The sequence below is a fragment of the Neolamprologus brichardi genome, chromosome 10 (genome assembly GCF_056152115.1).
Source record: "Neolamprologus brichardi isolate AB-2024 chromosome 10, ASM5615211v1, whole genome shotgun sequence".
Lineage (NCBI taxonomy): Eukaryota > Metazoa > Chordata > Actinopteri > Cichliformes > Cichlidae > Neolamprologus > Neolamprologus brichardi.
In genome coordinates this window covers 19,873,498-19,896,612 of record NC_142113.1, presented here as the reverse complement: position 1 = coordinate 19,896,612, position 23,115 = coordinate 19,873,498, and the positions used below count along the sequence as shown (strand labels likewise).

The following is a 23,115-nucleotide window of genomic DNA, read 5'->3' as shown; positions in this document are numbered from 1 at the left end:
TTTTCTACAGAGTAGGTGTGGCACTGTCCACACCTGTTCAGTACCCCATAGGCATCTGCTCAGGTGACAAAAAAGAACGAATGCTCTCAGGTGCTGAAGTAAAAAGTAAAGAAGGAAGAGGCAGAAAGGCATAGTATAAAAGGGGAGGGACATATGCTGTAAACAAATGAAGTGAGGCTTAAGTAAGACACGCCTCCATCCCAGTAGCAAAAAACTGTAGGCAGGACAACAACTGCAACAGACTAGGCTCTCCTGAGATACATAGTTTACAACACTGCAACAGTAGCAGGAAAAAGTACGCACAGTACGCACATGTTGAGAAGGACTGACAAAGAAACACTCACAGAAAGATACAAGAGAAGAGCAACCAGAGGAAAAGACAAGCAAATGCAAAAGAGACTCAGCAGAAATCAAGAAACGCAGCAAGTCACCTTTTAAAACTCTGCAAGGATTTTACAAAAAAGATTTTTTTTCTCCAGACCTACATTATGGCCTCGATGGGGATGCAGATGTTTGCTAGTGGCCTCTGCCTCCTCGGTTGGGCAGGGGTCATCGTCATCTGCTTACTGCCAATGTGGAAGGTCTCGTCCTTTGTGGGCACCTCCATCGTCACCTCCCAGATTTTCTGGGAGGGCATTTGGATGGCCTGCGTGGTCCAAAGCACAGGTCAGATACAGTGTAAACCTTACGAGTCCCTCCTTGCCCTCAGTGGTGACATGCAGGCTGCCAGAGCTCTCACTGTCATTTCAATCACTGTAGGTGCAGCAGGACTCATTATGGCCTTTGTTGGAGGAAAGTGCACCCGCTTCTTGGATGAAACTGGAAATGGGGCAAAGGGCAAGATGGCTGTTGTGGCAGGAGCAGTGTTGATGGCTGCAGGTCTGTTCTGTTTGATTCCTACATCTTGGGTGGCTGGGGCTTTAGTGAAGAACTTCTACAGTGCCTACAATGATGCTCAGAAGAGGGAGATTGGTGCCTGTCTCTACATTGGCTGGGGAGCATCTGTTTTGCTTGTTCTGGGAGGCGGTTTATTCATCAGCTCTGCATGCCCCATAAAAGCCCATGACACAGAGAAGAGGACATCTGTGCGTTACCAGGTGGTTCGCTCCTACAACGGGTCCAACCTGGGGGGTTCTCATCGCAGCAGGGCGCCATCAGCAACGTCACTGCCTGTTGGAGTGGACTACCCCAGGCCTCATGGCTATGAGGGAGTGACTTCAAAGCCCCAGCAGTACCCAAGGCCTCCATCCTATCAGTATATGTCTGAGCAGGGCTCAAAAGAGGAGTCAGAGAAATCATGGGCACCTTCAACAAAGTCACAACTGAAAAAGGCAGACTCGACAAAATCGAAACACAGTGATGTACCATCTACAAAGTCTCAGCTGAAAGAAGCAGAAATGGACACCTTATCAGTTAAGAGTGACGGGGAAGATTTATCCTCAAACCCACCAAAGACATACTTATAATATAATTACATATAATTAAATTTGTGTTCTTATGTTGGCAAAAAAGACAGTTTACTATACTGCTATTTATAAGTTGCCTTTTCTTTCTTTATTTGAGTATAAATATACTCCATGATGCTTTCTTTTTAAAGGATGAGATAGAAAGGTTCAGGAGTACATTTATCAACATGCCAAAGAAATGTGTGAAGAATGCGACAAATTAACTTCTAACAAATTCCTATTTAAACTCTGATACTGTAAATGTGAAACATTAATTTGCTACCAGATATGTTTGGGGTTTTTGTGTGTGTTTACCTCAGACTTTTAAAGTTCTCGTTTAAAATGGGCAGCAGGGTTTTACCTTTGAGTAGACACATATTTTATTAGACACATACACATTATATATTATACATTAATTGAAAGCATTACATTATTGAATGTGCTCTTTGGTGAATATCTCTATGAAGAAATTCAATTATTGAAAATACAAAGTTTTGTCATTTTGTTATTTTAATGATCATGCCATTTGGCACAGTGAAATGTCATTGCACTTTGTTGACTGATACTTTTGCATTTGCTGTTCAATAAATGACTGTAAGCTGATCTGAAAAGCATCCAGCTAATTTTTACATAATGTGAGGCATGAGGTGAAAAAGGGCCTTTTAGAATCCCCCTGGACTCTCAGTCCTGTTCCTGGCAATTAAAAGCCACAGGACAAACTGGTTTGGCAGAAAGTAAAGTTACAGGCAGGTGTGCAGTGTTAAAAGAGGAACCATTGTGTGTTTGTTGAAGATTCAACATTTAGTTTCAGTGAATCATGCTCGTATCATGTGATCATGCATGTTGTTTTAATTACTTAGTGATATTTTGAGCTGCCCAAAATGCAGTTCCTTAACTAGAAATATGCATCTGTCATGTTGTGTCATGTACAAAAGCTTTCTCTAAGATTATACCTGTTGCAAGCATGTCTTAAAGCATGTTTTAAGACCTGATATGACTTCACTTGTATAATCTACACTGTCCTACAAAAGCATTGCACTACTCTACACATCACCAGATAAGCACACATCCTCTTGCCTTCCCACAGCTCTTCTTACTCCTCAGCTTCAGCTCACATGGTTTTGCATTGACGATTGTCATGGTGATTTCAGTAGGCCATGCAAATGTATCTATCTGGTGATAACAGAAGTTGTTTTTTTGAGGGACTCAGTAGGCAACCTGGTAACCTTTTTCTGCAGAAAGCAGGAAACATGATTAGGAGTGATCATATTTTGTATTGCAGATTTTCCCTCAAGCAACATTTGCATGAAAGTGCTGAAAATTCAGTGTGATTAAAACAAAACAAAAAAAAAGTGGCTAAACTGGATTTTACCAGGTCTGTTGACATTGCACAGCTTTCTCATGACAGCAACAGAAATGTGACTAAAACCAAGAGCTCAAGAAATCTTAACCACATCACAAAATTCTGCAGAGGTGAAGGAAAGTGTGATTGAAAACAAGATAATCTACATATGTAAACTGATCTTAAATCAACTTTGCATCATGCAAAATCTGACAGCCAGCAGACAATCTCACAGCCTTGACATTGTCAAACAATTAAACATTCACACATCCAAGAGAAAGAGCAAAATTAGGACTTACTATTAGGGTAAAAGGTAGCAAATGACTTATATGTTATTTGCTTTTTATTCCAAAGATTCTCTTCAGCTCATAATGCACTGTGATAAACCCAGAGAGAAATATGACCAATAACAAAATGGTTGACTGATAAGCAGTCATCCAGCCAGAGCCTACAGATGGATAGTGCACGCAGATAGTGCATGCAGAGCAGCACTGCTATATCAGAGACAAAGATGTGAAATTTTCTGCATAAATGGACTAGCAGGAATACTGAGTGATACTTTAAACGTTGTTTTTAAAAAAAAAAACATTTCATACACATTGCTGTTTTGTCCTTCACAAAATGCGGTATGGTTCGACATTGCTTACACTGCCACCTGTTGTCCTTTTCTTCGTTTCTCTGGTTCCCCCCTCCCCCCCCTTCTACCTGTCCCTTCTCTCTGTGTGTGATGGATACCTGCATGTCTTTTTTTTTTTTCTTTTTTGCTCTATAGCCAATTCATACACTCTAGGCTCACACTTACATTTTATGTAAGTGTATGTTTTACCAGGTCATTGGTAAAACATCTACACTTCATCTTGGTTGCTTAACATAAAATCCACCGTGGTGGTGTACAGAAGCATAATTGTCCAATTTCTCATCGACTTTTCAAACAAATAGCAAATAAAGTTAATAAAGTTTTAAGCACAAAGGGGATAACCTAACATCTGAGCCAACTGAATTACTGAATTAGAAAATGCAACCTCATAAACTCACTTATTAGTGGATGGCAGATATTAATGCACAAGAGACACAGTTACAGACACAAGTTATACAACCATTTATTTAGAAAAGGGTTCATTTACTTTCAATAAGGAAAAGTCTGTTACTCAGTTGCAAGATACTCATTTGGTTGAAAGCAGCTTTCCATCTTTGAGCCTACTTAATTCTGCAAATGCAAAAATCAAGCCTTCCTTTTTAATCTTATGTCAATTTTATCCAGTTTTTGTTTCTTCTCTAATAAGTCTATCTTGTACCTTTGCTGGTGTGATTTTAAACCACCATACACTTTTGTGATATACGTATAATTATAGTTTCTTGTAGAGATATACAGCGCCAGATATGTAGCCATCCTCGTGCTCCGACACAGCTCTCTCCCAATTTTCCACCTCTGTGACCTCCACACAAGTCCAAAGCCCCTCGTTCTCCATCTGCCTGAGCTCAGAGTCAAGAAAGCCTTTGTACTCCAGATTGTCCTGGTTACTTCTGGTAGTCATGCAAATGTAGCCACCTGGTGGAAAGAGGTGATAGTGCAGTAAGTGATAAGAGCTCATCTTCAGTAAAGTGATGGGAGACTGTAGGTGAGACAGAACAACAACAACAAAAACACAACAAAAACACAACAAAAACATATTCACACCTGGTTTGGTGGACTTGCACAGATCTCTGACCACAGCAGGAGGGACATGACCAAAACTTAGTCCTCCAACAATCACAACCACATCAAACGAATCTACTGCAAAAGGTAGAAAAGGGGAATTAGTGCTTTAAGGATAAGGCTTGGACTTAAAACATGGACATAATCTTTTAACATGAAAGTTTGTCCTTATAAATGGTAAATGGCCAGTATTTGTAGAGCACTTTACTTAGTCCCTATGGACCCCAAAGTGCTTTACACTACATTCAGTCATCCACCCATTCATTCACACACTGGTGATGGCAAGCTATATTGTAGCCACAGCGGCCCTGGGGCACACTGACAGAGGCAAGGCTGCCGGACACTGGTGCCACCGGGCCCTCTGACCACCACCAGTAGGCAACGGGTGAAGTGTCTTGCCCAAGGACACAACGACCGAGACTGTCGGAGCCGGGGCTCGAACCGGCAACCTTCCGATTACAGGACGAACTGCCAGCTCTTGAGCCACGATCGTTCTATATGAGGACAATGACTTTATTTGACAGACACAAAATTCATAATTTAACAACATATAAAAACTTTCTTGAGCAGAAATAAGGACAATTTCCTAATATGAGTACACAGAATGACAATGACATAGGAAAGCAATAACAGGTAAGTGTTGTATAAAATATAAAGATAAATAATATCATATGACAATAACAGTAATTCTTTTACTTTTTAAAATTATGATTTTAGATTTCATAACAATAAAAAAATGTGAAAACAATCACTTGAAATGCGATAATTTTAAAATAGCTCTGAAAAATAGAGGCACACAAATGCTAATTAAAAGCATCTTACCTGAGAACTGAAAATTAAATTACACAGTAATTAATGACTTGGATAAAATAATAATAAAGCTTTAAATACCCCACTGGATAGGCAGTGGCTCTTCTCCCAGCATGACCTGCTTCGAATCCTGGTACAACCCGCTCTGTCTTGCCAACTCCAACATAGCTTTGCTTCCATCTACCCCCACAAACTTTCCAAATCCAAGTTTCTTTAACTGTGCAACATGTTTAGGTTGTTATCAGACACATTGTTATTGAGTTGTAGAATCAAGAAAGAAAAGGTCACTACATTATAAGAAATTTCTAGACATTTATTTAGACTGACAAAGATCAAATATCAACAATGTTTTCAAAAAAGGATTTGTCCGATATTAAATTGCAAATCACTTCATTTAAGGCTGCACATTTACAGTTTCTCCCTGAGGCCATGTGTTCTTTTTCTATTTTACCTGTGTGGCCACCAGTCCTGTACCACAGGCCACATCCAATACGACGGCACCTTCACGATCTCCACTGAAATGGGAAGAGATGCAGTTTGCTGCCAGAGTTGGTGCACGGTAATCCAGGACAGCCACATCCTACTCAAAAACATGAACAGTCACCCATTAATTATGTATGAAACACATACATAACATTGTTCCATCAGATAAATCCTTTAGAACTGTAATTTGTACTCTTTTACTTTATATTACATATGTAACGATAAATTTCACAACATTGTATTTTCAGATGCATTTTCTTCTTATAATAAACTTGCACTGTGCTAACAATTTATTTTATTTACCTGGAAAAAAGTACCAATATTTTCATTATTATCCATTATATATACATTCAAAAGATTAGTACATGTCAAACATTGCTAAAAAATTACAGTAGACTAAAAGAATGACAAATGTAACATTAGTGCCTAAAATTATAACAATACAGATAACATTTAAGCATGTAAACTACAAGGAACTAGAGTAGAAAAACAAGCCATATAGGCAGTGATGTGGCTAATAATAAAAATCAGCAAGTATTAGTAAAATATAAAAGGTAAGGTTATCTCACCTGATCATAGTTCTCTGCCCAGGAGTTGTAAAAAGAGACCTTGTCCCTTGATGTTGTGTTTTTATGAGCTGATAGAATAACTGCTTTCACATTTTCAAATGTGTTAGCCACAGCTGACATTATATACACACCTGCTGAGAAGAAACAAACATAGTCAAGCAAAATCATAACAACCAGAGACTCCAAGTGTGCATACACATTACAGATTCAGTCTTAATATACAGGCAGCGTACATTCTTTGGTTCATTTTCTAGCAAATTTAATTTTTTGTTTTGAGATTTTAATTGCTCTGTCAGTCATCATAAATTTAATTTGTTCGTCTACTCAACAGATCTGTTGACTACTTTCACATTAGCCAAATTAAAGAGCAAAAATGAACAATTTTGGAAACTAAAACCAGCATACGTTTGTCTGAACAGTCTGAATCATTAATCAATTAACACAACAGCTGCACATTATTGTCATTATTATTTTTATTGTATTATTATAACTTATGCAATGTAGTAAATACCACGGGCTCTTTCGGCTTGCACACTCACTTGTCTGATTTCTTTTACGGTTGTAGAAGACACAGTCTGCTGCTATGACATATATGTATACGTGTAAAGATGACGAGACGGCGCCAGTTTACCAGCAGTCGTCTCCCTGGATCTTTCTACTTTCTCCGTTCACACTCCAACAATAAAGACAGGACTAACACTGCAGCAAACTGAATCGGGGACACCGAGAGCCTGTGCAGCAACACCAGGAAGCAACCAATGACTGTATTAAAGAGCGGGCACGCTATTCCCTCAGTTAAGTCTTTCAGGGAAAGAGGCCGCTTTCTCTGCTCTTTTTCCGCCATGAAGAGGCGTTTACATTCTTTCAGATTATTTTCTTTCCTATACATTTTATTCTATAATATGTGATCTTTGGTAGCTGCTGCATTCACGGCCACACACCACGCCTGGAACCAGTATTTCCCGACAACCACCGAAGGAGGCATTTGAACTCGCGCTTGCTCATGCGCAGTAGCGTTATCCACAGTTGCTATTCGTGTTCCCACCTGTAGAGTGTCTGGGAATCAAAACAAAAATCTTCTGGAAAGTCGTCCTAGATTTTAACAGAAAGCTAACCCACCTAAAACCGAGAGAGTTAGCACAGTTGTTCCCAAGTGTTATTTGAATCAGCTTTAACATCTGAATTTCATCATGGGAGTTTCTCAAAAGTTTCGCTCTTTCTACAACTTTTTCTGCTCGGTTTTCGTGGCATAGCTGGAAAGCTAACTGCTGTTTGTTGTAGTAAATGTTAGCCTAGCATTGCTCTCCCCACACAAAAGCCCTGCCTCTTCTCAGAGTTGTTGGACACCAGAAGTTTCAAACTTTACTAAGCGGTAATGGCCCCATCTAACTTTTTAATGCATGTTGTTTTGATTCATTTTTTTTTGTATCTCTAAAACCGCTGGAAAAACTAATTTATCGTTTGGATGCTAAAGAGAACATGATCAAGAAGCAGTTCCTTCCATGCGCTTAACACTGTAAATTACATTAAAAACGTGCTGCTTAAGTCATCAGTTGGTTCATCGTATCACTTGTTAAATGTAATTTGTAGCTCTATAATCTGTTCTGTTAATTTTTTTTCCACAGCTTTTTGACCGAAACGTCTTCAAAATGTCTATCCTGGGATTAAAGAAGAAGCAGCCAAAGACTTTTAAAGTCAAAGTTATCACTATGGATGCTGAAATGGAGTTTAGCTGCGAGGTATGGATATATGCGAGCCTGTATAATAGGTCGAAGTATAATAATTAACTGTGATTACATTTTTATATATAATCTTTGGCTCCTTTAAAATGAACTCCCAGATTAACAGTAAAGAATTGCTTGAAAAGGCCATGCATCACACCTTGCAAAATTTAAATTCGGCAAAATTGTTGGAGGCCTTTCACTGGTTTTAAACGTGAAGGGCACTGCTGTAATCTAAGACACATGTCATGCAGCCTCATGTGTCTGTCAGGGTTTACCCAGGAAATAGTTTATCAGCAGCAGTTATAGATCCTGACACACGTTATCTTGTGATTGATTGAGCAAGTAAATGACAGTCAACAATAGCTATACTCATGTGGGGCCTCTGCTGTGTGAAATAATACCGCTACTTTCCCCCCACAAACATTGATATGTTATCTTTTTAAACCACAGCTCATTTTTGTCCTGTGAAAGATTACATTTCACAGGATACATTAGATTCTTGGGGATGTGTCCCACCTACACTATAAAACACTGCAGGGAGCCCTGCCAGTACACCAGGATTGAAACATTATTATAATAATTATTCTTACGTTTTTCTTTATATTGAGACAGGACAGTTAAAGGGCTACAGCTGCAAATACCCTTGCTTTGAGCATTTTCACTCGCTCATATCTTTCTAACTCCTTTCTTTTCAGGTCAAGTGGAAAGGTAAAGACCTCTTTGACCTGGTATGTCGAACTGTTGGTTTGAGGGAGACCTGGTTTTTTGGACTCAGGTACACAGTAAAGGATACCTATGCCTGGCTAAAACCAGACAAGCGGGTAAGTGATGGAATAATTCTAAGGAGATTGGCTCTGAGATCCAAAAATAAACAAATAAACCCCCAATTTAAAAAAAAGAGTGTAAAATGTCAATAAAAACACGGCTCAATAATTTACAGACCTCATAGAGCCACATGTTATTCACAATAGACTATAAATGCATATACAATCTTTGAACGGCAAAAATGTCCCATTTTAGGAAAGTTGGGACAGGGTCATGTTTACCACTGTGAAGCATGCACTATTCTTTTAATACCAGTCTGTAAAAATCTGGAAAAGGAAGAGAGCCGCTGCTGGTTAATATTCTAGTTAATATTCTAGTTAATATTCTAGCTTTTTTGTATTTTTTGTACCATGGAGTACCAAATGATTTCAGCTGGTGAACTGCAGCCAGGCAGTACCTGGACTCTACTATGAAGTATGGAATTATGGAAGGAAAAAAAGGTCACCTGGATATTTGGAAGGTTATACAGGTTGCTTAAATAAGACATTTATATTGGCTAGATCAGTCAGCGTTGTATTTCAGCGTGCAAATATTTCTTCATGCTGGAAGAGAGAAATTCAAAATGAGTTGAGAAATTTGTTTTCTGTGGAATGGAACATATCAGTTAAAACATTTGATGTTTTCTATGTTCTTCTGTAAAACATATATGGCTTTATAGGATCAACTCTTTTTGAATGGTTGTATAAACATAATATAATAACTTTTCCTTTTCATCTTTCATCAAGGTCTTGGACCAGGAGGTTCCTAAGGACTCTCCCATAACATTTAATTTCCTTGCTAAATTTTTCCCGGAAAAAGTAGAAGAAGAGCTGGTTCAAGAAATTACTCAACACCTCTTCTTCTTACAGGTACTCTGATAACTTTGTGGTGAAACCTTTAGGTGAATTTCTTTCCTTTAGTTTATTTTGAATTTTAACTCAACCTGTGTGTAGCATTTACCTCACGTCTAAGAAGCTTTTATGTAGCTCAGTACATGTTCACACATGTTGTCAACTTCTTGTTTAGGTAAAAAAACAGATATTAGATGAAGAGATATTCTGCTCCCCTGAAGCTTCAGTTCTGTTGGCATCATATGCCGTCCAAGCTAAGGTAAGAAAATCTGGAGGGTCAAATTCTCACTAAACCAGCAGTGAGCTCGGCCTTCTTTTATCTGAAAATAATTAGTCTCCTGGAGTACATTTGCTGCTGGAGACCATCATGCAAATATGAAACAAAATCAATATAATGCAGATTACTTATATGGACAGCATGAAGAGCAGTGCATTCATGAGATACAAAAGGGCTAAAATTTGATAAAGGGCAACTTATTTATTGCACAGATCCTAATGACCTCTGTTATTCAACCAAACCCTGAATAAATATTTTCCTCTGTGTGTCATTAATGTTTGATTTCTTCTTTACTGTTGTTTCCCTTTCAGTATGGAGACTATGATCCAAACTTCCATAAACCAGGCTTCCTGGCACAAGATGAGCTTTTGCCAAAAACAGTAAGTATACAGGTCTCTGTGCATATTTGACCTATGAAAACTGGTGTTTCCCAGAATTATTTTCTTTTGTTAGCAGTCATTTCTGGCCAAGTTTGTCAGACACCATCTGTGCATTCAGTGTATTAACATTTTCCCTGTGATCCTGTGTCTTTATCCCAGGTTGTGATGCAGTACCAAATGACAGCAGACATGTGGGAGGAGAAGATCACAGCTTGGTATGCCGAGCACAGAGGCCTCGCCAGGTACAGCTGACCCAGGGGGCTGCTGAAGACCAGCATGTGAAGACTTATTAACACCTTTAGCAAAAGATTGCACTAGATTGTGTAGTTTAAGTGTAATCGGTTTATCATTGTGTGATCCCATTTCTTATTTTCACATCATCCATATAGAGATGAAGCTGAGATGGAATACCTAAAGATTGCTCAGGATCTTGAGATGTATGGTGTCAGCTACTTTGAAATTACTGTGAGTGTGAATTAGTATGACTTGATTTCACATTTTTGAATCTGACATTTAACTTTGCTGTCTCTTGGGTTAACATTTGTGTTTCTACATATATTGGCAGCAAAATAAGAGGGACACAAACCTCCTACTTGGAGTTGATGCCCAGGGTCTGCACATCTACAGCCCCAACAGCAAACTCACCCCTAACAAGTCCTTTCCTTGGAGCGGCATCCGTAATATCTCATATAGTGAAAAGGAGGTAAGGGCGAGGAGTGGACTGTCCTGCAGACAAACTGGGCATAATGCTCACATCCAAAATAATATTCTTAAAATACTCTTAGATTGATATATTTTGTCTGCAATTTTTTTTGCCTCTCATTACTTTTCTGCCACCTGAATTGAGACACTTGTGGGTATTTTTAAATGGCTGTTTTGTATTACTGTGTCTGTGTATCTGAGAATCCATTATTATCCATTATTATCCATCCATCATTAAAATTATACTCGATGAGCAGCCGTAGCACATTTGACTAAAAAGAAAAGATCACTGGCAAGCTTCTTGGAACATATACTGTGATGCTGACCCCCTCAAATGGTGGAAGGAACATAAAGTTGGCTATCCAGCAATGAACTGCCTGGCCAAAAATTATCTTTGTGTGCCAGCTACCAGACACCCTTCTGAAAAGCTTTTCAGTTACAGCTTAACAGTGTAACCTGTCACAGGGCATCTTGCTCTGTGTTGTTGTTGTTGTTGTTGTTGTTTTATTTATATATATATATATATATATATATATATATATATATATATATATATATATATATATATATATATATATATATATATATATATATATATATCTTTATAATTATTCCCAATTTTTACAAAGAAACTCACTGGCTAGAAAAAAGAATAGAATTTTCCTCATTTTATTCCATTTCATACTTTTGCATGCAAGCATTGCATTTTCTTGATTGCGCAAATGTGAGTCTTTGGTATGCAAGAAAATAACATTTTATTTAAGGGGCATTGTTATTTAATATATGCAGATAATTAATTTTTCTTATTTATATTTTTGTAACATTTTTCATGTACATCTTAAGTTGTATGTTAACAAACGTGCCTGTGTGACATTTGGTTTTGATTTTGAGCTGCCTTTTTGTTATATTATTACAGCCTTACAGCTGTGTATTGGAAACTGCTTTCTTTCAGTGTCATATTTTCTTTCATGTTGATCTATTGTAAACTGTGCTCTTGGGTAATCTGCATGTTTTGTTTTGTTTTTTGTTTTCATGTTGTTGCAGTTCACAATCAAACCTCTGGACAAGAAGAAAGATGTTTTCAAGTTCTACTCATCTCAGCTGCGTGTCAACAAGCTGGTTGGTTTGCCTCTGTGTTTGTGATGTCATCTACTTAAAGGTTAAATGTTGTATGTCGTAAGTTTGTGCTGATTATGTTTCACCTGACTCCTTAGATCCTGCAGTTGTGCATTGGGAATCATGATTTGTTTATGAGGAGGAGGAAGGTGGACTCAATTGAAGTGCAGCAGATGAAAGCTCAAGCCAAAGAGGAAAAGGCCCGCAAGAAGGTCTGTGTTCTCAACTCCACTGGAACATCACATTAGATAGGATGCTCACAGTCATCGATCATAAATCTTTTATTGTGGTTAACAAACTTTAAATGGGCCGCCATGTAGATGGAGCGCCAGATCCTGGCACGGGAGAAACAGATGAGGGAGGAAGCGGAACGGGCAAAAGAGGAAATGGAAAGAAGACTGTTCCAGCTGCAGGATGAGGCACGACTGGCTAACGAGGCACTGGTGAGAATATTGTCATTAACCTGAGATAACTCTTGAATTTTCAGAGTTTATCTTATGCAACTTTGTAAAAATTTGGATTAAATGTTAAATAAATTTTGTCCAGCTGCGATCTGAGGAGACAGCAGACCTGCTGGCAGAGAAAGCTCAGATTGCTGAGGAGGAAGCGAAGCTGTTGGCCCACAAAGCTGCAGAAGCTGAGCAGGAGAGGCAGAGGTTAGAGGTCACAGCCATGAAGACCAAGGAGGAGAAGAGGCTCATGGAGCAGAAGATGAGGGAGGCGGAGCAGCTGGCTGTAAAACTGGTGGAGCAGTCTGAGCGGAGGTCTGAAATCATTTGAGTTTTTATTTTAGATATTTCCATTAGTTGAAATTTAATCCCTTTATAACGTTTGTCCGTGCATAACATTTATCAACTGGTAACTAAATAAATGAAACACTATTAATAAAAGTCCTCTAAAAATATTTCACATAAACTTGCAAAGATTTAGCCTAAGCTGGCATGTGGTGGTAATTTTAAAAGAGTTTTCCACTTATTCTGAAATATGTCTCTCTGAGATTTTCAAAATGAGTAAAAAAAAAAAAAGATGCAGGAAACCCGAGAAATGCTTTTGATTCCATCCAGTTTTCTTCCCTCTCAAAACCCAGCATTCCTCCTCAACCACCAACAGCATTGGGGTTCACTAAAATGAATGTGTTAGAAAAACTGGGTCTGTTGCTCTGTCATTATCTTGATTCTGTTATAACATTAAGGCTGGGTTTAAACATGCATTGTTAAACTCAAAGGCACATGATCACTTAAACTTAATTACTGAAATCACCTAAACTCAACCTAAACCTAAGCTGCTATATATAAATGTACTTGGTATAAATGTGCTAACTGTGCTATGCATAAATAGGTCTGCAAATCAGTTCAAAAGGAGGATAAAAGCCCCCTAATTGTCATGTCATCGAGAGACACATGATGATCTTCATGTCTTTGATAAGAAGCCTATAATGCTTCATTTGTGTTCCTTTTGTTTCAGAATAAGTTGTAAAAAGAAAAGAAAAAAGTACTGCTCTGATAATAATCACAAGTATTTACTTTACTCTTAGTTGAACTGACTAAACTCTGACTCTGATTCCAGGTTGAAGGAAGCTGATCACCTGAAACAGGACCTGACTGAGGCAAAGGACGCCGAGAGGAGAGCCAAGCAGAAGCTGCTGGAGATCACCAAAACAACCTACCCTGTACGTTGATCACACTTCTGCTTCTCTGATCTCTGTGATGCCTGGATTTCTTTTGTAGATTGAAGGAGTTTGTTTTCATTATAAGAGCTTTGATCTCCATGTTATTACGCTGCAAAGGGCATTGATTAGCTGCTCTAGGTAATTTATGAGCTTAATATGGACCATCAATTCGAGATCTTCAAACTTATTTTTTAGGGAGGATTATCATTGTTCTATAACTTCCCTCATTTATTTCTTGAAGTTAGTGATTTCATGTCTCCCAGAATGTTTTTAATGGCAAGAGAAGTGGTGCGAAATCTGTTGGTGTTATTAGTATTGCAGATTTATATTTATTAGTGTGGATAATTGACAAGAAAAAACCCACAAAACGTGGGTAATGTGTTTTATATCAGTCGCTATAAATGAACTTTGTTAGTAACCAAGTTAGATAGAGAAAGCTGTATGCTTTTATGTGTTATTGCTCAAAATGAGGGATTTCAAATAGCAGTGGTATTACACACAAAACTGAATTTTCTGATAATGATAATTCAGTGAATTATTTTGTTTTTTTGCCCTCATGTGACCACAGATTTTAAAAGTGTAATGTGCTTTACCTTTGTGAATATTTATACTTAAATGACATCTGTGCGCTTGTCTTCCAGCTCATAGCAGCTTATTCTGCTCCCCCTGCTCCTCCTGCTCCTCCTGAAGCAGCCGACTTTGCCTGTGAGTCACCACCTGCACGCCTCGACTTCAAGGACTCCGACATGAAACGGCTCTCTATGGAGATTGAGAGAGAGAGGTAAGCCAGGGTTTAAATCCCCTGCAACGGCACTTTAGAGTGACAGTTTGGCTGTTTGTTGATGATACTGTGGCATGCATAAATACAGGCTGGAGTACATGGAGAAGAGCAAACATCTTCAGGACCAGCTGAAGGAGCTCAAGTCTGAGATCGAGTCTCTGAAGCTGGAGGAGCAGCAGCAGCAACAAGCCAGCCTCTACAACCTGCACAGTGAGGCGAGGGGGTACATCCCAGAGCCCGTCTACATAGCTCACAGCAACGTACGTATGAGCCATTCATGTAATGTCATTAGTTTTATTGATGCTTAGTCATGTGTCAGAGTGTTAGTATAACCAAACCAGTAACTGCAACTCACGCCCACTAATGCGCATTCGGAGTTTGTGAAATTCTGGGCTGATATCAGTTTTTAAAATACAGAAAACTAATATTAAAATATATTTTTATATATCTTTTTTGTGCTGTGTTTTAAACAAAAGAAGAAAAAAAGTCCCTGTTTTTTAAAAAAAAAAAAAATGAACTGATCTAAAGTTTTTTTGTTTAACTCTTCATTACATATTTAACTTCCTAAGACCAAAACTCTTCCACGGCAAGCATTTTGAATTTCTTTGATATTTGTGCTGATTGGGACCTGATGAATGTAAAAACAAAGAATTACCAGATTTTTTTTTACCTTATTTTTGTTTTTAAGAAAAATAAGAGCCACATATGAGGATATTCGTTTAAAAGTTTGATAGAACAATAGCAGTATAATGTCCTCGTAAGTGGATCTCAGGCCCTTGTAGAGCAAAATTTAGTATTTTAGTCTAAATAACCCAAAATGTGATGTCCACATATGTGGATGCCAGGTTCTAGGGGGTTAATCAGGTTGTGAACAAACATCTGATATCCAAACATAAACTGTGGTAACCTTTTCATTCAAAATGAAATTTTGGACAGTTTAAGTGCAAAATGTAATTTTTGGGGTAATATTTCTTAAAATTTCAAAACTTCTAGATTAACATTAACATGCAAAAAGCAGATTGTGTTCATCATTTATTTTTAAGGTCATTGATTGTTTTCATTTGTAGCACATTTATAAATTTTATATATATATATATATATATATATATATATATATATATATATATATATATATATATATATATATATATATATATATATATAACACCCAGCACGCCCCTGCGGGCGGTTTATCCTTCAAGCTCGGGTCCTCTACCAGAGGCCTGGGAGCTTGAGGGTCCTGCGCAGTATCTTAGCTGTTCCCAGGACTGCGCTCTTCTGGACAGAGATCTCCGATGTTATTCCCGGGATCTGCTGGAGCCACTCGCCTAGCTTGGGAGTCACCGCACCTAGTGCTCCGATTACCACAGGGACCACCGTTACCTTCACCCTCCACATCCTCTCGAGCTCTTCTCTGAGCCCTTGGTATTTCTCCAGCTTCTCGTGTTCCTTCTTCCTGATATTGTTGTCATTCGGAACCGCTACATCGATCACTACGGCCGTCTTCTTCTGTTTGTCTACCACCACTATGTTCGGTTGGTTAGCCACCACCATTTTGTCCGTCTGTATCTGGAAGTCCCACAGGATCTTAGCTCGGTCATTCTCCACCACCCTTGGGGGCATTTCCCATTTTGACCTCGGGACCTCCAGGTTATACTCAGCACAGATGTTCCTGTACACTATGCCGGCCACTTGGTTATGGCGTTCCATGTATGCCTTGCCTGCTAGCATCTTGCACCCTGCTGTTATGTGCTGGATTGTCTCTGGGGCATCTTTACACAGCCTGCACCTGGGGTCTTGCCTGGTGTGATAGACCCCAGCCTCTATGGATCTTGTACTCAGAGCTTGTTCTTGTGCTGCCATGATTAGTGCTTCTGTGCTATCTTTCAGTCCAGCTTTGTCCAGCCACTGGTAGGATTTCTGGATATCAGCCACCTCCTCTATCTGCCGGTGGTACATACCGTGCAGGGGCCTGTCCTTCCATGATGGTTCCTCGTCTCCCTCCTCTTTCTTGGGTTTCTGCTGCCTGAGGTATTCACTGAGCACGCTGTCAGTTGGGGCCATCTTCGTGATGTATTCTTGGATGTTCGTTGTCTCATCCTGGACTGTGGTGCTGACACTCACCAGTCCCCGGCCCCCTTCCTTCCGCTTACCATACAGCCTCAGGGTGCTGGACTTGGGGTGAAACCCTCCATGCATGGTAAGGAGCTTTCTTGTCTTTATGTCAGTGGCTTCTATCTCCTCCTTTGGCCAGCCTATTACCCCAGCAGGGTACCTGATCACGGGCAGGGCGTACGTGTTGATGGCCCGGATCTTGTTCTTACTGTTCAACTGACTCCTCAGGACTTGCCTGACCCTCTGCAGGTACTTGGTGGTTGCAGCTTTCCTAGCGGCCTCTTCATGGTTCCCATTCGCCTGCGGGATCCCCAGGTACTTGTAACTGTCCTCTATGTCTGCAATGTTGCCTTCTGGTAGTTCAATCCCCTCAGTTCTGACTACCTTCCCTCTCTTTGTTACCATCCGACTACACTTCCCCAGCCCGAACGACATTCCAATGTCATTGCTGTTTAGCCTGGTAGTGTGGATCAGTGAATCGATGTCTCGTTCACTCTTGGCATACAGCTTGATGTCATCCATGTACAGGAGGTGGCTGACAACTGCTCCGTTTCGTAGTCGGTATCCGTAGCCAGTCTTGTTAATGATCTCACTGAGGGGGTTCAGGCCTATGCAGAACAGCAGTGGGGACAGAGCATCTCCTTGGTAGATCCCGCACTTGATGGTGACTTGTGCTATGGGCTTGGAGTTGGCCTCTAGTGTTGTACGCCACATCCCCATTGAGTTCCTGATGAAGGCTCTTAGGGTCCCATTGATCTTGTACAATTCTAGGCATTCCAGTATCCAGCTGTGGGGCATTGAGTCATAGGCCTTCTTGTAATCAATCCAGGCAGTGCACAGGTTGGTCAGTCTGGTCTTGCAGTCTCGGCTGACTGTTCTGTCTACCAGTAGCTGGTGTTTTGCACCTCTGGTATTCTTGCCAATTCCTTTCTGTGTCTCGCTCATGTATTGACCCATGTGTCTGTTCATCTTAGCCGATATGATGCCTGACAGGAGCTTCCATGTAGTACTGAGGCAGGTTATTGGTCGGTACTTGGAGGGGACTGGTCCCTTCTTGGGGTCCTTGGGGATCAGGACCGTCCGACCTTCGGTTAGCCATTCCGGGTGTCCCTCGTTAACTAGCAGCTGGTTCATTTGTGCTGCCAGACGCTCGTGGAGTGCAGTCAGCTTCTTTAGCCAGTAGGCGTGAACCATGTCGGGCCCTGGTGCTGTCCAACTCTTCATACTGGAGACCCTTTCTTGGATATCTGCCACCGTGATGGTTACTGGACCCTGTTCAGGGAGGTCGCTATGGTCTGCCCTCAGATCCACTAGCCACTGAGCATTGCCGTTATGGGTTGCGTCCTTCTCCCATATGCTCTTCCAGTATTGCTCCGTCTCCAGCCTTGGTGGTGCTGTTCTCTTATTATTGTTCCCTTTCCACTGAGAGTACACCTTTGCTGGTTCTGTGGAGAACAGCTGGTTTATTCTCCTGCCTTCTATTTCTCTGGTGTACCTCCTCAAGCGGCTGGCCAAGGCTGTGAGTCTTTGCTTGGCAGTTTCCAAGGCCTCAGGTATGGACAGATTGCTGTATTTCTTATGCACCTTCTTTGTCACACCTTTCTGCAACTCCGTTAGTTGGCTAACCTCCCTCCGTGCTACTTTGATCTTGCCCTCTAGCCTCCTTCTCCATGGAGGGTACTGCCCCTTGTGGCTGTTCAACTTGTAGCCAAGCATCTCACTGATCACTGCTGCCGTATTGTAGATCAGCTTGTTAGTGTCGGTAATCGTGGTTGTAGGTATTGTCCGTAGTGCTGCATTAACATCCTCTAGCAGACCTTCTGAGGGTACTTCACATAATCTTGGTAACCGGCTTCGGGGGGTCCAGGTTTCAAGCTTGGCCATGATCCTATATTTCAGGTCAGTTCCTCTCGCACTCAACGATCCTTCTCCTGTCGCACTTGGGGCTATGTACCCAATCTCGGGTGGGTGTGATGATATCTCCCCCCTGACCTGGCGTCCTGACTCCTCCTTGCCGTAGCATTTATGTTGTACCTTGTCAATCTCTAGCTGTGAGAGCAGTCCCTTCTTTCGAATGTTGGAACACTGAGCTACTAGTTGTTTCGCCGTCATTGTGGATGTTGGGTATCGAAGAATCCATAGGTCCCTCATCCTATTCATGTAGCCCATCATTGCATCTTAATATGTAACACAAACCGTTGCACTTCGAATTCTCGCATTTCTGTTTTACCGAGTTAGCCCTGAAGATAGCAGAATTTAATATGCAGCCGTATACTGATGATTCAGTTAAATTAAGGATATACAAGATCCGCAGACTTGGTAAATAGTTACTGTTGTAAATACTTTGTAATGCCAAAAGCATTTATGTGGCAAATATGAAATACTTGAAAATGTTTGCATTTGTATTTTTAGAATTACTGATTACTCCATGATTGCTCACGCTTCTCTTGTTTTGCAGAGAAACTCTGCATACATGTCTCAGATGGCCTTCTTTGAAGAAGTGTGATCCCGGCCCTTTAAAATTGAGGGAGCAGCTGCTGTGACGCTCTGCTTCCTCAGCCTGTTTGGTTAACGTTTACCTGACTGAAGCTAACAGACAGAAACTCTGTTCTTTGGAAAGACTCTGAATCTGTTCTTAAAAATGAACTAATAACACTTGTGTGGCTTCCTGCACAGACTGTTAGATTAAGTTTTGCCACCTGCAACACCTACAGCATGTCAGCATCTAGAAAGAGTGCATTATTGGATGAGCGCTTCTTCAAGATATGTTGCTGAGGAGTTTTTATTTTATGCTTTTTGTTTGGTTTTAATGAATACCTAGCTATAATGTGGTCAAATACAGAACTATGCCTGCTTAATGTTGAGATATCCATTTGTGCCTTAAAATACTTTAAGACTGGGATTGTGTTAAAAAAGAAATTGCGCTGCCACGTTGGCAAAGTTCAGATCAGTAGTGATGTCAGCTGCGATGAATGTCGTAAACAGGGTTCCTTCCACAGAAGCAAAATATTCTTCAAGCATGGGTCAGAGTTCAGATTTACCAACTGTTGTTAAGTAACACTCTGAACATAGACTGTATGTAAATGATGGACAAAGGCTCTGGCCCCAATATATAGAAATCTATGAAAAACAATCTTGCTGCTCATCTTATTTTATTACCTAAACACTTTGGTGATGAAGTTATGGTCTTACTCTAGCTTCTAAGGTTGTTTTGTGCTTTATAAATAACGCCCCCATTTAGAGTGGAACAGATGATGAAATGCATGTGATTTACAGTGTGGTTTCCTTCTGACTGACAAAATACCGTCATACGAGGATGTAGTGCGTCTGGTTTCTCACTCACTCAGATCCTCCTCTTGCTTAAAATGCCTGGTTTTAAAAGGCGTAAACATACATACACGGTGGTGCTGCCAGTGGATGCTTCTCTGCTCCTACTGTCTGGCTCAGGAGATCTGACAAAGATCGCTGACCTATTCATGCATAAAATGCCAGACTTGTGTCCACTTTTGTTGATGTTTTAGTGAAAGAAATGCCAACACAAAGGCAATGGAGAAAAACTTTCCACAAGTGAAAAGTTGTTTCACATATTTTAGTCTTTTAAACATGTTTAATTTGATATGTCAACATCAGTAATCTGACTTTAGGCTAACTTAATGTTAGTAACAGCGACTGAACATTAAGTTATATTAGCTAAAGAGAAAAAAATGGGAAGGTTTTTATTAATGTAATAAATTAGATTTGAACTAAGAATGATATTTGGCTACTGTTGTTGTATGTGTTCTTGTTAGGTACTTCTAAGTAGAGCAGGGCGATATGACCAAAAATATTTATCACGATATACATTTGAAAATTTGCGAGAACGATATAACTGACAATATAATTGACACTAGACAAAATACTTTTCAACTGAAAAACCCCATCAATGTATTTTCACTTAAACAAGCAGCTGTTTTTATGTGCATTAAAGTTATATAAATATTTTACAGTGCAAATGCAAATTCCTTGCTGACAGTTTAACCAAAAGGCATTTCCAGTGGAAATTGGCCGACATATCCTCAGCATAACCATGTATAATATCCACAAAACTTAAAAAGAGGTTATACACACACAATATGGTAATATTATGTTGAAGCACAGTACGTATCGCTCCGCGAGGCTCCTGCCTACGATAGCCCTAATGCTCTGACAATCCATCAAGCGGTGCGGCTTCGTAGCTCAGCAAAGTCGTACTAAAACATTTGACAGATTTTCGAGCGCCGTGCACGACATAAAATCGTTTCAAGGTCAGTAAACACAACCAGAATTCATACATAAGGCACACGGGATTATAAGGGGCACTGTCGATTTTCAGAAAAATCAAAGGATTGATTTTAATTGTGCCGTATTTTCCAAACAACACGGTAATAACAACGGCCCGCTAGCATGCTCTACGAAAAATAGTGCTTTGTTGTGTATCTGACGGACGAAAGCTAAACCAGTTCCACACCACTGAAGTTGCAGCATTTTTACAAACCAATTCTGGTTCATCCGTTTCATTCAACGATCCACTTTCGCTCTTCTCATTCTGCATCGCCGCCATGTGCGTATGTAAACAAAGGCACTGCGCATGCGCGTTTTACCCATATTCTATCGCAATATTTCATTTTCCCGTCGTTGCTCAACATTACACCGGTATTACCGTGAACGGTATGATATAGCCCAGCCCTACTTCTAAGTACTTAAGAAAAGAAAAATCTGCCCGAGTGTACCTGAAGCACAAAGAAATGGACAGAAATATAAATTTATGTACAGAAGAGACTTTGAGCCGCATTACAAGTCAGGAGACTCCTTTGGTGGTCCTACGTGTTTCTTTTACTTGGTTTGTGAAATGCCTTCAATGAAATCATCACACAGGAGCCTGTATTGTTTAATAGAAATGTTGTAAAAGCTTGAGCTCTGCCATTTCAAGGTTTTATATTTTGTACTCTAGACTGCTGATGTGCCTTAATTTTATGTTATTTTATTTTTTGCTGTTACGCCTTAAGACACTAAGATTTTATTTGGTGTCGTTGTGCTTTTTGATCTTAGTATTAGGGTGACTTTAACTTTGTGGGTGATATCTTTCTTTTAATTCCTTGACAGAGTGGCAGATGGATGGCTTTTTTTTTTCTTTTCCCCACATCACGCACTTCTCAGGGTTAGTGTTAAACACCCCACGCCTTCACCGTCAACACCACCAAAGATGCAGTATGGTATCTAACAGTGTTTAAATTAGATAGGTTTAATAATAATACGCATGTAGAAGACTAATGCAGCGATCTTTATATTTCTTTTATATTCTGAAAAAAAGCAGAGGCTGGATGTACTCAGATTGATCGTGTTTGTTTATTTGACCAGCCTATCAGAGAGATTAAATTATGGGCTCAACATGGGGTCGTTACACTAACCTTGGTATTGTGTAAATGGTATTTTCCTTTGAAGTGTTCTTAAGTGTTTTTTCTGTTTTTACCTTATTTATTTGTGCTGTAAGTCCTCAATTAACATCACATTTGCTTGATATCTGTTATTGGGGGGAGAGCGGGTGTTTGTAATTTAGTCTTTTATTTTTCTATAATGAGATTCAAATCCAGTGTTAAAGAATGATTTCACATCAAAAAATGTTGGTTTATGTTTAATTTGAAGTGACAAAATGTTAGTTTCATGAGTTTTGTCATTGATTTGTAACCAAGTTATTTTGTGTATATTATTTCATAACAATGATAATACAACAGTGTGACTGTCCTGCCTGATCTGTTTTCTCATAGATTATGAGTCAGGCATATACACAGCAATTTAAGCGTGAGGAAGCGCTTTCAAAGCAGCTAAGGCTGTGTGATACAATAAATTAAAGTTTGCTAGATCTGATGATGCAGGTGTGGAAATTATCTGTGCATTATAATGTTATTTTGTTTATTAGAAACAAGTTAAAACAGAAAGCTAAACCATGCTAAAATGAAATTAAAAAGACATTTAAAAGAAACTGACAAATTGTCAGTGTCATAATTAATTACAGCAATCAAATATTAGTAAAAAAATTAAAAAGACAATCGAAAGATGTTTATGTAATGGAACAGTATAGCAACACTTGATGATTTGAAGGTGAGAATAATCTAAGACATGGCTGTTTTGTGTTAATAATCCCTGTATTTTGAGACAAACTAAAATCTTCTAAACCTAACCAACAGTTTTGCACACCCTTAATCAAACTAGCAGTGAAAATAAATTAAACAGTAGGAGAAACAACTCCTGGTCTACACGTTTGCAGCCTTTGCATTTCCACCATCAGGTCCATCCATCTGCAGGTCCTGAGGCAGCAAAACAGTCCCAGATCAT

At 39.6% G+C, this 23,115-nt stretch overlaps 3 protein-coding genes across 6 annotated transcripts; 2 read left to right on the top strand and 1 right to left on the bottom strand.

The window, feature by feature from the left end:
- Positions 1-232: 232 nt before the first annotated feature.
- On the top strand, positions 233-2,084 carry LOC102793619 (claudin-4-like). Its single transcript, XM_006784844.3, has 2 exons — positions 233-666; positions 760-2,084. The coding sequence occupies exons 1-2, from the start codon at positions 489-491 to the stop codon at positions 1,464-1,466; spliced, it is 885 nt and encodes a 294-aa protein (XP_006784907.1). The 5' UTR covers positions 233-488; the 3' UTR covers positions 1,467-2,084.
- A 1,778-nt stretch (positions 2,085-3,862) lies between these two features.
- On the bottom strand, positions 3,863-7,322 carry mettl27 (methyltransferase like 27). Of its 4 annotated transcripts, none has more exons than XM_006784841.3 (6): positions 6,885-7,322; positions 6,346-6,479; positions 5,745-5,873; positions 5,375-5,510; positions 4,466-4,561; positions 3,863-4,336 (listed from the first exon to the last, which is right to left on the bottom strand). In XM_006784841.3, the coding sequence occupies exons 2-6, from the start codon at positions 6,463-6,465 to the stop codon at positions 4,134-4,136; spliced, it is 684 nt and encodes a 227-aa protein (XP_006784904.2). In that variant the 5' UTR covers positions 6,466-6,479; positions 6,885-7,322; the 3' UTR covers positions 3,863-4,133. The 4 variants fall into 4 exon arrangements, with proteins under 4 accessions (XP_006784904.2, XP_087703489.1, XP_087703490.1 ...); XM_087847363.1 differs by having other exon boundaries at positions 6,977-7,322; XM_087847364.1 differs by having other exon boundaries at positions 6,346-6,476; positions 6,977-7,322.
- A 48-nt stretch (positions 7,323-7,370) lies between these two features.
- nf2b (NF2, moesin-ezrin-radixin like (MERLIN) tumor suppressor b) lies at positions 7,371-22,770 on the top strand. Its single transcript, XM_006784840.3, has 17 exons — positions 7,371-7,717; positions 7,971-8,084; positions 8,765-8,890; positions 9,620-9,742; positions 9,900-9,983; positions 10,313-10,381; positions 10,541-10,623; positions 10,771-10,846; positions 10,947-11,084; positions 12,128-12,202; positions 12,298-12,411; positions 12,520-12,642; positions 12,746-12,963; positions 13,766-13,868; positions 14,510-14,649; positions 14,738-14,909; positions 19,223-22,770. Exons 2-17 carry the CDS (start codon positions 7,995-7,997, stop codon positions 19,268-19,270), a joined length of 1,782 nt encoding a protein of 593 aa, XP_006784903.1. The 5' UTR covers positions 7,371-7,717; positions 7,971-7,994; the 3' UTR covers positions 19,271-22,770.
- The last annotated feature ends 345 nt before the right edge of the window (positions 22,771-23,115 follow it).